The sequence below is a fragment of the Myotis brandtii genome, unplaced genomic scaffold, assembly GCF_000412655.1.
Source record: "Myotis brandtii unplaced genomic scaffold, ASM41265v1 scaffold220, whole genome shotgun sequence".
Taxonomy (NCBI): domain Eukaryota; kingdom Metazoa; phylum Chordata; class Mammalia; order Chiroptera; family Vespertilionidae; genus Myotis; species Myotis brandtii.
Window position 1 is genome coordinate 2,221,439 of NW_005358250.1, and position 13,578 is coordinate 2,235,016.

Here is a 13,578-nt window from a genome sequence, read left to right on the forward strand (position 1 = left end):
TGTCACTGTCTTTACATCCCAGCTCACCTAGAGACCTTCCTTCCCCTCTCACACCCACCCCATCCGAGTGAACACTCGTGCCTGTTCCGTGCCCAAAGCGCCTGCAGGAGTCCTCAGTAAGGCCTGTGGTTCCTCCTCTCAGCTGCTGTGAAGCCGAGGGGAGAGGGGCCTGAGGGGTGCTCAGCTTCGGGAAGATGGTGGGTTTCTGGCCCCAGAGAGGGCAGGGGGGTCCTTGCCATTAGCTCACGTGCTGGTTCACGATGAAGCCTCGGATATTGGGGTTTTGTCAGCTGGTGACTCAGGAGGCTGCAGCTCCCTGCCTGCCTCAGCAACCGGAACATCCCGGCCCTGGTCCGTGTCCTCGCTGTACGGGCTGGCCTGACTCCGGGTTCCGGGGCACAGGAGGGCTGTGTGAAACCCGCTTGGGTGCTAAGAGTCACTTCCTGCTTGAGGTCCACCCTGGAAGGGATCTCCCGTCTCTGGTGTGGTCATCAATCTCCACTCCCTGGGTGCTCAGGGCAAAGTTTCACCAGAAGAGCGTTTCATCACTTCCTGCTTCACAAGGTGCAGGTTACAGGCAGCACCTCAGCCAGCAGAGAGGTGGGGACCAGACGTGTTCAATGTAGACCTATAAGGGCTCCCACAAGAGAACATTGCTTCCAGCTGCCCAGATCAAGGCAGTCTCCTGGAGACAACACCGAGCTGCTGGATGAGGGCAAGGGTGTTGCCACGCCAGGGAGAGAGCCGCGGGAGCAGAAGGAATAGGGCAGTGATGGCGAACCTATGACACGCGTGTCAGAGGTGACACGCGAACTCATTTTTTTGGTTGAGTTTTCTTTGTTAAATGGCATTTAAATATATAAAATAAATATCAAAAATATAAGTCTTTGTTTTACTATGGTTGCAAATATCAAAAAATTTCTATATGTGACACGGCACCCGAGTTAAGTTAGGGTTTTTCAAAATGCTGACACGCCGAGCTCAAAAGGTTCGCCATCACTGGAATAGGGCGTGTCCGGGAGCAGCAGATATTTCAAAGGCACCTCAGACCCTCCATATATTCAACTTGGAACCCCTCTTCTCGCTCTTAAACTAGCTCCTCCATCTGACCATTCACCCAGCGTCCAGGTTAGAACCCTCAGCCGGGCCCAGACAGCACCCTCGCTCTCCCTCACCCCGTGTCCAGCACACACATCAGCGCCTGCGGACTTCCTTTGTAGATGTTCTTGTGGTAATCAGACCTCCACACTCATCTCCACAGTCCTCTTCGTCTCGGCCTATTTGTGCAGCAGCCTCTCTACTGTTCTCCCTACTTTTGTTCTTTTCTCCTCTTAAATGCAACTTCCCCTCCCCAACACCAATATGTACACATGGAGCCCCAGTGACTGTGCTAAAACAAAAATGCAAATTACCTTGAGATCCTCCCATGGCCCCACCTCTTGCAGGCTAAGGTGCGGACTTTAGCTGATTTGGTCTCTCCCTCCTCGAATCACCCCGTGAGCCAGACACACTAGACTACTGCTGGGCCTCACCGTGTTCTCTCCCTTCTCCCAGCCTCTGTATGTTCTTTCCTTGCCTTCACGTCCTTCTTCAAGACTCACTTCTCTGGGAGTCTTCCCTGACTCTCTCCCCTGAATTAGAGTTGCCCTTTTTCTAGCCCAAACGCTCAATTGTAGACACCAGTCTGCAATTCTTTCTCTGTGCACCCGTCTCCTTAATTGGGTGGTAAACTCCTTCTGGCAGGGTTTGGGTCTTCTCTCCTGTGTGTCCCTAGTTCCCAGCACAGGCCTGACACCTAGTAGGTGCTTTGTTGGATGGCAATGTGTGTGCAAAGATCAGGGAGATCCCTATAATTGGGAAGGGCAGGGAAGTTAGGCTGCTGTCCACTGCTGGCCCTGACTCTCCTGAGGCTCCACACTGCCTGCCCCAGAAATTCTCGCTCTTCCTGGGTTTCCAGGAGGGAGCAAGCATTATCACCAGCTCCTGGGCCATTCGAGGACCACAGGATACCTCTCCATCCTGTAACACAGGGAGGAATCATGTTTCTTTTTGGCTGAGACAGGGTTAGACTCTTCCATAATATTTCTCTTAAGAAACTAAAGGAAAACAGAAAACAGAGGCCCAGAAAATGGGGAGGGGGAGGGTTACATGGCACAGATGTCTGGATGAGCAGCTACTCCAGGCAAGGCCCGTGCCAGGCTCTCCTGGAAAGGAGGCCGCATGAAGAATATAGTTTGTGCCCCCAGATGGCCTACTTCAGACAGCAGTGGGAGTAGACCTCTGCACACCCATCTGGAACATGAGTTGGGAATGTAAGAGCTGGGTCAAGGCACAGGCAGGGCAGAAATGCTACCGCTTCCTCAATCACTTAAGCCCACCCACAACCTCCCGTCTCCAGCCTGTTTGCTCAAAGCAGGTCACAAAACCCCATCTTGGTCCACATTACAACCAGCTGGCCACCAGCCCCTCTGCTATCTCTCTAAAGCAACGGTTCTCAACCTGTGGGTCGCAACCCCTTTGGGGGTCGAACGACCCTTTCACAGGGGTCGCCTAAGACCATCAGAAAACACATATATAATTACATATTGTTTTGTGATTAATCACTATGCTTTAATTATGTTCAATTTGTAACAATGAAAATACATCCTGCATATCAGATATTTACATTATGATTCATAACAGTAGCAAAATTACAGTTATGAAGTAGCAACGAAAATAATTTTATGGTTGGGGGTCACCACAACATGAGGAACTGTATTAAAGGGTCGGTCGCGGCATTAGGAAGGTTGAGAACCACTGCTCTAAAGCTTCCCTTCCTGCCCTAGCAGGTTTGGTTCAGTGGGTAGAGTGTCAGCCCACAGACGGAAGGGTCCCAGGTTCGATGCAGGCTCAATTCCCGGCCCCAGGTTGGGTCGGGTGCTGGAGGCAACTAATCGATGTGTCTCATATCGATGTTTCTGCCTCTCTCCCTTTCTTCCACTCTCTCTAAAATTCAATGGAAAAATATCCTCGGGTGAGGATTAACAAAAAATAAATATAAAGCTGCCCCTTCCTCTCTTACCTCCCCCTCCTGCCTTTATCTCCCTTCTGGTGATGATTCTTCGACCCGTCATTTCAGACTCCGTGACAGAGTCCTCGACTCCTTAGCCACCTGCCCCTTTGGTCCCGCTCTCCCAGGAAACCACCTCCATGGACTAATCCACACACTGGCCTTCACTGCACCTGCCGCCCCTCGGGGAGTGGTTATTAGAGAGACCGGCACAGCCAGGCAGCAGGCGTCACCGTGAATTCCTCATCACCAGTCTCAGCTGGGTCCGCAACGTAGCTCATCAGTTACACTGTTTCCCTCGTCAGCTGTTCCCACAGTGACCCTCAAGTTACCTCCACTCCCTTCACATCCTAGGTCACCTAACATCACTCCCTGCAGGTGGCTTGACCTTCCACCTTGCGAGACTGAGAGTCCTATGGAAGGAAGCCTTCACATCCCTCCCACCAAATCCCTCCTCCTTGCTCCTGTCCGGACAACGACCTTGGCAGCCCAGCTGAGGAATTTGGACTTTGTCCTCAGGACTCTGAGAAACACGGGGCAAATGTAATCAGGGGAGTGAGAGCAGGATTTGGGACTCACTGGCTGCTGTGTGGAACCAGGGTGAGCTCTCCAAGGAAAAGAAGAAGAAATGGCCAAACAGCCCAGAAGTGATGTCTCCGCTGGCCCTAAGGGGTGGGAACAGTGCCCCAGAAAGAAGAAATAGCAGAAGGGCCTAGGGACAAGGGAACTTGGCTCCTTCAAGGAACTACGAAGGGCCCAGCCGGTGTGGCTCAGTGGTTGAGCGTCAACCTATGAACCAGGAGGTCACAGTTGGACTCTCGGTCAGGTACATGCCCGGGCTGCAGGCTCCATTCTCAGTCAGGATCAATGATTCTTATCATTGATATTTCTATCTCTCTCCCTCTCCCTTCCTCTCTGAAATCAATAAAAATATTTTTTAAAAAGAGGAACCACTAAGGGTTTGCGTGGCTGAAACATGGAGCAGTAGCTGGGAAGAGGCGAGGAGTGCTAAGGAGGGGCCCTCGGCCAGTCCCAGGCTTCAGCAGCTCCCCAGCATGTGGCAGTTTCTCAAGGCCAAGAGCAAGCCAGTGAAGGGCTGTCAGCAGAGGAATGGCCCGGTCAGAACGTGTTTTAGGACAATCATCCTGCCTGCAGCACAGAAACTTCATCGGAAAGGGCCAAAATGGAGGCAAGGAAATGGGCTGGTTGATTAATGCCATCGTCCAGATGCAAGATGATGAGGGACAGAATGAAACAGAACAGATTCCACGGATGTTCAGAGGCTGGACTGACAGGTCCTTGTGACTGACTGGAGGGTGGGAGATGTGATGGGTTAAGGTGGATAGAAAGAGGTTAAGATACAAGGTAGAGAAGAAGCTGCTCTTAAAGTCCCTGAACAGGAGGCGGGGAGGGGAGGTCCAGGACACAAGGTGGAGGATTGGGCTTACAAAGCCATTTTGATGAGAGGGAAGAATGGAAAGAGGTTAAAGTTGTGGGTGTTGTAGCAGGAAATTGAGGGAGGCCCTGACCAATAACTATTGTGTCCGTGAGGCACAGGCCATTTTAAGGAGCTGCTATGGAGAGTGCGAGAGGGATGGGACCAAGAAAACAGTGCGATTGCCGGAAGCTGTGAGAGCCCATGAGAGGCTGGAGGCCCGGTAGAGACCACAGCCTGGACAATGGTGAGTCTTACTCCACAGCACACAGGGGCCAGGCACCGGGTCCGAGGCCGGAGTTCACCTGGAGTATGCAATGCTGAGACAATGGCATGTAAGTGGAGGAGACTGGCAAGAGAGGCTGACATATTAGACCCTGAAATCTAAGCTGGTATTGAGTGAAAAGACAAGAAGGGGCCAACAGAGACAGAGGACAGTGGTGTGAAGCTAGAGGCTCCCACCGGGTGGCGGGTGAGGTGGAGAGAGGCGACTGCCGGAAGCTGTGAGAGCCCATGAGAGGCTGGAGGACCGGTAGAGACCACAGCCTGGACAACGGTGGGTCTTACTCCACAGCACACAGGGGCCAGGCACCAGGTCTGAGGCCGGAGTTCACCTGGAGTATGCAATGCTGACAATGGCATGTAAGTGGAGGAGACTGGCAAGAGAGGCTGACATATTAGACCCTGAAATCTAAGCTGGTATTGAGTGAAAAGACAAGAAGGGGCCAACAGAGACAGAGGACAGTGGTGTGAAGCTAGAGGCTCCCACCGAGTGGCCGGTGAGGTGGAGAGAGAGGACTTGCCACATGTTCCTTCTGAGCTCGAGTCAAACCCTAGGTCCTCAGCCATGTCACCTGGATGCCTGGATACTGGAAGAACATGTTCCAGAAATTTCCAAATCTGTTCCAGTCCAGGTGGAGCTTATATCATATCCAAGCACATCCTACATGAGACCTCAGGCCTTCTGGGGTCACTCAGGTCTCCCCAAAGGAGCTTCCTCCAGGCTGCAGGGGACTGACACATGCCCCTCACACTCAGCACTCTGCACAGGACAGGGGCCGCCTTCCTGACTGTCCTCAGGACCTGAGAGACTCCCCTGGGCATAGCCATGGAAGTCAGCCTCCGGGACTGGAAGGGCCCCCAGGGATGGAACAGACCACTTCTACCCTCACAGCCTGCTCTCCCAAACCAGGAGCTTGCACCCAGAGACTTCTCAGCCCACTCACTCAGGGAGCGGGAGGGGTGCCAGCCCTGGCAGGATGAACGCAAGAGGTTCCTTCTCTGGTCTGTGATCATTACTTCGGACTGAGATAATGGCATTATTGCTGAGCAAAGAAGCAAGTTGCAGTTACAGTGTTTGAGCCTCAACTTCTCAGGGTATAAAATGGGGCTGCCTCCCCAGCAGGACTGTTGTAAGAAGCACTAGGACATCGGTGCTATCGTTGTTATTCTATAGCATCAGAGACTCGAATTCAAGTCCTTTCTTTCCTGACCAGATCTGAGCTGAGTTCTGGGAAACAGGGAAGCTCAAACCCCAGCCCAGAGAGTGAGGACAAAGGGGGCTTGACAAGCTCCTCCCTCAGGATTAAGCCTGGTTGTGGGAGGACCCACTGTGAGGAGTGATTGCCCTGGGGGAGCCCACAGGCAAATGGCTAACACTCGTACAGGCCGGCTCAGTTCCACTTTATTTAAGTAACTCACTTAATCCTTGTAACCTTGTGTGGCAAGTACTATATGATCCCCATTTTACTGAGAAGAGAGTAGCGCACTGAGGGAGTAACTTGCCCAAGGTCACACAGCTCATAAATGGCAGAGCTGGGATTTGAATCCAGGGAGTCTCAGCTCTCAACTCACCCGCTACTCTGCTGGGGCTCCTTAAACTTCACGCCTGTGGCTTGTGTGACCCCTGTCTTTGGCCTCCACATATGGACAAGGGATCTGGCTCTGCTTTGGGGACAGCGGAACAAGGCAGCTGGGAGCTGGGTTGTCCTCCACTGTCAGGTCTGGGCTGGGGTTCCCAGGACAGAGTAGGTAGTGGCAGCTGCTGGGGGTGCAGGACAGGGTGCAAGGCTGAGGCAGAGGCAGCTGCGGCCAGGGCCTCAGCCAGAGGAGGACAGACCAGAGCCAGATCTGGCTAAGTCCCAGGCCTCCCAGCACATTCAGCATCCTGGGCTCCTGCACCTGTGGGCCCAGGTCACATGCCCTATTTGTGCCTGGGGCCAGGCATGTGCAGCACAATGGCAATGATTCCTCAGAGGAATCCAGCAAGGCCACTCAGGACAAGGTCCAAGGTACTCGTGACCCCACGGTCCTGCTCAGCCAGGCTTGCCCTCCAGCAGGTTCTGAGAGGAAGCCCTCCCTGCTGACCCCGACTGGGGGCAGGGCTCAGGAAACGCAATTGCTCTTCTGGGATCGGGCCCATACCTTCTCCTGGATCCCTCAGACATCTTGACTCAGGTCCCAAAGAATACGTGAAAACAGGGCCAGCTGAGCTGCTTTCTGGCCCAGAACTGCAGGCAGGACAGCTCCTTCAGGTGGGCCTGCGGGAGCATTAGGTCAGGGGACAGACCCACTGTGTTCGCAACTGCTCTCCCCTCGGAGCTCTCCCCTCGGAGCCAGGACATGTTCTTGGCCCCTTAGTTCTGCTGCTCAGGGTCCTTCTCCAGGTCTCAGGCTGGGGCAGTTCGACCATCTCTGGACTCAGGAAAAATTGCTGGAGTTGGGGCTGTGTGTGCTGGGCTTCCCTCCTCCCTGGGCTCCTCTCTCCTGCTGACAAGTCCTTGGATGTCAGTGTTTCCCTACTCAGTTCTCAGTGCCTCTCAACTCCACTTCCAAAACCTAAACCACTCCCAGGCTGTCAGTGACAATCAGGCTGACTATTCCCAAGCCCATGTCTGCTGACAGGACTTCTCCCCTCCCCAGTGAACCCCAGCTGCCCCGGGGCACCTTTCCCTGGAAATCTACATCCGGCACTGAATCCACATTCCCAAGAAACCTGTTCCTCCATCAAGCCCGAAACCAGGGCAGCTCCCTGGACTCCTTCCGCCCCCACATCAGGTAGCCAAGCAGTGCTGTCAGCCCTGCCCCCTTCAATGTGCGGAATCTGTTCCCTACACATTAGTCTCATCTTAGTCACTTCTCTCCTGGTCTCTGTCCTCCAACCCATCGCTTAGCAGCATCCATAATGCCTTTTCTGTCATGATTACAGCATTCCCTTGCCCAGAAAGTTCACAGATGAGCCTAGGTTGCTCTCAAATTGAAGAGCAAGCTCTCTACCTTGGCACCAAGGCACTAGCTCAGTGATGGCGAACCCATGACACCTCTGACACGCGAACTCATTTTTTTGGTTGATTTTTCTTTGTTAAATGGCATTTAAATATATAAAATAAATATCAAAAATATAAGTCTTTGTTTTACTATGGTTGCAAATATCAAAAAATTTCTATATGTGACACGGCACCAGAGTTAAGTTAGGGTTTTGCAAAATGCTGACACGCCGAGCTCAAAAGGTTCGCCATCACTGACCTAGAGGGTATTATACACACTGAGCTCAAAAGGTTCGCCATTGAAAGGGCGAGGGCTACGCCCTCCATCTTGCCCCAATCCTCCATTTTTGGGCAGCCATGTGCTCAGCAAGGAGCTTTTTCCCGGAAGCCCAAGCCTCTGCTAGCCGCACCTAGGATTTCTTTAAACTAACCAATGATAATCAAGGGAAGTGCGCGCCATAGATATGACCACATCCTGTGTAACAAGACACCGACTTGCGCCTGGCCAATTGGCAGGGCCCACAGTCCTCTCTCCTCCCCTTACTCCAACCCCCCTATAAAATCCCTCTTCCCACAGGGCTAGCTCTCTCTCTGCCGCTTGCCACTGCGTCGGCGAGTGTGGCGGGGAGCTCAAGCTAGCTTGAATAAAGACTCTTATGCTTTCGCATCGGACACGGCTGGCTCCCTGGTGTGGTTTCTTGGGGATCCTGAAATCTGGGCATAACAGCCATCACTGCACTAGCTGATCTGGTCCACGCTGCAGCTTCATCACTGCCATGGGCACCCCTCAAACCCTATGCTCCAGCTCCAGCCCTCCTCGACCTCCTGCCTTTTTCTCAAGCACCTCCCTACATTAGTCATCCCTCCCTTTCCTCCTCTGCTGGCTCTTTCTGCAGGCTAACGTGGCATCCAGGTGGACACAGTGTGGGGTGGCTGCCTGGCTCATGACTTCCCCTTGTCTGATAATGACCTGGAACAAACAGGTGGGCTCCCCAAATCACATATGTGCTACAGGAGGCTGCTCTCACTGGTCACAGCTGTGGTGGACACTGGACCCAACCTGGGCCAATCAGATTCTCTCACCTGAGTTCTTGAGACTCAGAACTGAGAGTTTAGGAGTCCCAGGCTTGGAGTCTCATCAATGCCCATAAATGACAAAGCACTAGAGGTACAGAAATCAGGCTGATAATCAGGCTGCTGGGACCACCTGCTTCCTGTCCTCCTGAGTCAGCTGTCCCTTTAATTCTATGCAAAAGCCAGGATTCCTTTCCATTGCTTGCAAAAGAAGCAAAGAACCAAGGAAGCTTAACTGTCTCCCTTGCCCCAATATTCCACCAGCAGCTGTGACCCTAATCTTTTCCTGTCACGTTCTTCATCAAGTTTTTCACAATCAACTGCACTCCCTTATCCTTCACCTACTTACTCCTGAGCCCACAGTAATTCAATAAATTTTACAAGTATTTATTTAGCACCTGCCTTGTGCAAGACTCTGAGGACACAAATGAGACATAGCCTGTGGCCTCAGGGAGCTCACAGTCTAGCTGTAAGGACAGGCACAGTAAAAAATAAGTGCAAACTGCAATGAAGATTAAGGTAAAATGTGGCAAGGGTGATGGGAGAGAAGCTCACAGGGTTTTGAGAGGGAGGGGCTCCCCGGAGGCTGGGCATGTCCGAGCAGCATCTTCCAGCTCCGTGACAAAGAACACTTTTATGCACAAGTTCCAGTTCAGGAAAATAAAAATGAGCAACTTTTAATTTTTATTTGAAATAAAAATAGATTTATTAGTACCTGTGAAAAACAGAATATATTATATCTATTTAGATTACCCACTGTATTGATAGGAAAAAATTTCAATAAGAAACTTGGCACACTGGTTTTCACCTGCTAAAATGTTACCAACTGGTAGATAATAATAACTAGTTAAGTAGGGAGAATGCAAACCAAGAGGCTGACAGAGGCCTCATTTCCATAGTCAGGTCCTTGGTAGGCTTTATCCTGAGAATAGCAGGGAGCCATTGAGAGTTATTGAGCAAGAGAGGGGCACTGTCACTTTGGTGGCTAGTGTCAGGGGTGGGAAAATTGCTCAATCCCTGGTCAGCCCTTAAATCCTAGCCACCTCCATCCCTGAGTTCATTGTAGTATTTACAATTCTTAAGCTGTCAGGCAAAGGGTGTGCAAAGGTCGTGGCTCAGAGGGAGAAATGGTGCCTGCTACCTTCTGTCCCCAGCTCGCTGGCCCCAGGCTGAATGTAATTGTCCTCAATGAAACCATCATCATCCTCATCTTCACCGGCCTCCGGACAGATCCCCTTCCTTGTCCCGGGCAGTGGGCGATGCTGATAGCTGAGGCGGTATTTGCGGCAGAGGTGGCATTTGGCAGCAAGTGCAATGAGGAGAGAGAGGACCACAGCTCCCAGCACAACCCCCACCAGCACAGGCCATGCCCGGGCCCCAGAGCCTGGCCCAGGGGTCATGGCTGATAGCGTGGGGAGCTCCGAGGGTCCCACAATGGCTGCAGAGAAAGGAACAGCATTATGAATGGGCTCCAGATGGGCTCCCTGGGGAAACCGAGAGGAGTGGGGGCAGGGTCCTTCCCCCAACCCCAGCATCTAAGGGGAAACCACCCCCCTCTTCAGCTTCCCTCACTGCTACTCACTTTGGTTTGTGTCACTCATGGAGTAGCTGGAAGACACCGTGAGCCTTGGCTTGGCCAGAAGAGCCCTGGCTCCAAGCAGATCCCAGGTGATAGGCAGCCCTGGGGCACAGATCCTGAAACATACACACATGTGTGGCTGTCAGGGGTGGCCACAGGGCACACGTAGCAGGCCATACTCACAGTCGTGTTAGGGTGCTACACAAACGCTGGGGACTGGACAACTAACCATAAACAGTTGTTCACAGGAGAGAAACAAGCTGAGAAATTGGCTCTTTGGAAGGAAATATTGCAGGGTCCAGCTCTGGAAGTGGCTGGAAACATAAATCAATGCTGGAACTTACACTGAGCACACTGTATGATCCAGGTACCATGCTCACAGCAATCTGTAATGTCGGTGTAAACATTATTCTCTTTATAGATGAGGACTCTGAGGCCCAGAAGGGTCAACTAATTCAGCCAAAGTTCCAGCCCAGGGCCCAGTTTGCTATATTGCATGGTAAGCTGAGGATGGGAGGTGGGGGCAGAGGCAGTCCTGCTCCCAGAGGTTGGACAACAGCAATTGCTTGGAGTTAACAAGCCAAAGTGGAAACCACACGTGGAAGACAGTGCCAATCCTCACCCAGAGCAGGGGGTCTCAGCACAGCAAGGGCAGACTTGGCCCCTCTGCTCCTGAGTCAGGAAGTAGCCAAATGTAGACCACCTGAATCAGGAAATCATCTGGATGAGAATCACTAGGGCTGGAGAGGATCTAGAGAAGGAGCACCTGAATTAAGGGAGTATTTGGAGAAGATCATCTAGAGCAGCCGTGGGCAAACTACGGCCCGCGGGCCGGATGGGGCCCGTTTGAAATGAATAAAACAAACAAACAAAAAGACCGTACCCTTTTATGTAATGATGTTTACTTTGAATTTATATTAGTTCACACAAACACTCCATCCATGCTTTTGTTCCGGCCCTCCGGTCCAGTTTAAGAACCCATTGTGGCCCTCGAGTCAAAAAGTTTGCCCACCCCTGATCTAGAGTAACAAAGAAACAGAATTTCTGGAGGATGAGGCCCAGAAACCAGGATTTTAAAAAGATTCCCAGGTGATTCTAATGTGCAGCCAAGGTTGAGAACCACTGGACTAGACTCAGAAATGCCTGGAGGAGCACCTGAATCAGAAGGGGGGGGCAACACCTGAATCTAGGGAGTATCTAGAGCAGTGGTTCTCAACCTGTGGGTCGCAACCCCTTTGGGGGTCGAACGACCCTTTCACAGGGGTCGCCTAAGACCATCAGAAAAATCATACATAATTACATATTGTTTTTGTGACTAATCACTATGCTTTAATTATGTTCAATTTGTAACAATGAAAATACATCCTGCATAACAGATATTTACATTATGATTCATAACAGTAGCAAAATTACAGTTATGAAGTAGCAACGAAAATAATTTTATGGTTGGGGGTCACCACAACATGAGGAACTGTATTAAAGGGTCGCGGCATTAGGAAGGTTGAGAACCACTGATCTAGAGGAAGAGCACGTAGGTTAGGGAAGTACCCATTGGAGGACCAGCTAGGGCTAGAGATTATCTGCAGGTGGAGTACCTAAATCAGATACTCCTGGGAAGGAGTATCCAACCTAAGAAAGTACCTAGGAGATAAGCACCTAGTTTAGGGGAGTACTCCCCCATAGTCTTTTACACCAATACTTTAATGAGACCTTCCCTCCTCACCACCAACTTGTCACCAAGTCCATCAGTTCTTCTAAATATCTCTGGAATGACTATTCCCTTCCTTGGCACCCCACTGCCACTTCCCCAGTCCGAGCTGCCTTCATCTTGTACCTTTACTCTAACAATAACCTCCCAACTGGTCTCGCCCCATCTCTAGTCCAATCCCCAGAGCCATGGGCCTAAAGCCCAAATCTGACCCCCTCACACCCCTGTTTAAAAATCCAAGAGCTCACCACACCCAGTGCTGCATGCAAATTCCTCAGCCACACAATCCAGCACAAGGCCCTCAGGCCAAACTCTTCTTCCTCTTCCCACAGTTCCCTCTCCCCACACAGACACCTTCCACCTCAGCCACCGCCTCCCTTCTCAGTTTTTTTGAGTCCACCATCTCGAATGCTAAATCAGGCCACGCCAGTTGGTGAGGCTGTCCCAGGCCTCTCTGTATGACCCCTTTCAATGGCCTAAACCATAAACTACCAGTCAGAACTGGCCAGTTACTAGATGGGCAGCTCCCTGAGGGCAAAGACTGGGATGATTAACCTGTGCCCTGGGACTGCCAGAGAGCTTGGCACTTGGCTGCTCAGTGCCAGTTTGTGAGTTGAGTGAGGGACAGAGCTGAGAGTGAATATGGGAGTGGGGGTGAGAGGTGGGACAGGAGAAATTAGAAAGGACGGGTAAATGAGTAACATTCCGCGGGTGCCCACTGTGGGCCCCACACGGTGCACTGGGTCCTCAAAAACCAAGATTTTGTTTAATTGAAATGAATTGAATTCAATTTGACCTTTCTTTTACTCCTATTCCTTTCCTTCTGCCTTGTCCCTGTGGTTTCTTCCCAAGGACATTTCCTCACACCCACAGGCGGTCACCCCACCCCCTCAAGTCACATTTCTTCCACTAACAAACACACCCCTCCTCTGATCTTCAGACATACATACCCACCCTGATCTGTAGCTCCTTTCCTGCTCCCAGGAGCCCTCAGGGACTTGTGGGTTCCTCCTCCCAGCCCCCCAATTCTTCCCCTCTGCTACCCACCTGTAGGAACTGTGCACACTCCGTGGAGGAAGCTTCCGGCTGGGGCCGGCAGACAGTGGGCGGGGCTTGACTCACCTGGGGACGCCCCTGGTGGGGCTGAAGCTGCAGGTGAGGGCGGAGGGCTGGGCAGCAGGCAACGCCCACAACCGGGAGGACTAACTAGTCTTCCCAAGCTTTTGCGGAGAACCTTATGGCACTGGCCTCACCCCCACCCCCACTACTGGGGAGAGGCGGGTGGGCTGGTGCAGTTGGGATCCTGAGAGGAAGGGGTGGTCCTATGGGCCCTAGAAGGGGCGGGCACTTCAGCAGGCTGCTGCTCAGGCTGGCGGCCCAGATGAGCAATGACTTTACGGTGACAGGTACAAAGTCCGGAGTTGAAGAGGGAGCTTTGCAGACCTGTGAAGGCGGTGGGCCGGAACC

General features: G+C 52.1%; 1 protein-coding gene across 3 annotated transcripts; it reads right to left on the reverse strand.

Annotated features, from left to right (window-relative positions):
* Positions 1-9,904: 9,904 nt before the first annotated feature.
* LOC102244922 (chromosome unknown open reading frame, human C1orf210) lies at positions 9,905-13,430 on the reverse strand. Of its 3 annotated transcripts, none has more exons than XM_005866085.2 (3): positions 13,234-13,430; positions 10,407-10,519; positions 9,905-10,262 (listed from the first exon to the last, which is right to left on the reverse strand). In XM_005866085.2, the coding sequence occupies exons 2-3, from the start codon at positions 10,423-10,425 to the stop codon at positions 9,940-9,942; spliced, it is 342 nt and encodes a 113-aa protein (XP_005866147.1). In that variant the 5' UTR covers positions 10,426-10,519; positions 13,234-13,430; the 3' UTR covers positions 9,905-9,939. The 3 variants fall into 3 exon arrangements, with proteins under 3 accessions (XP_005866147.1, XP_005866146.1, XP_014395056.1); XM_005866084.2 differs by having other exon boundaries at positions 13,159-13,430; XM_014539570.1 differs by lacking the exon at positions 13,234-13,430 and adding an exon at positions 13,066-13,134.
* Between the last annotated feature and the right edge of the window lie 148 nt (positions 13,431-13,578).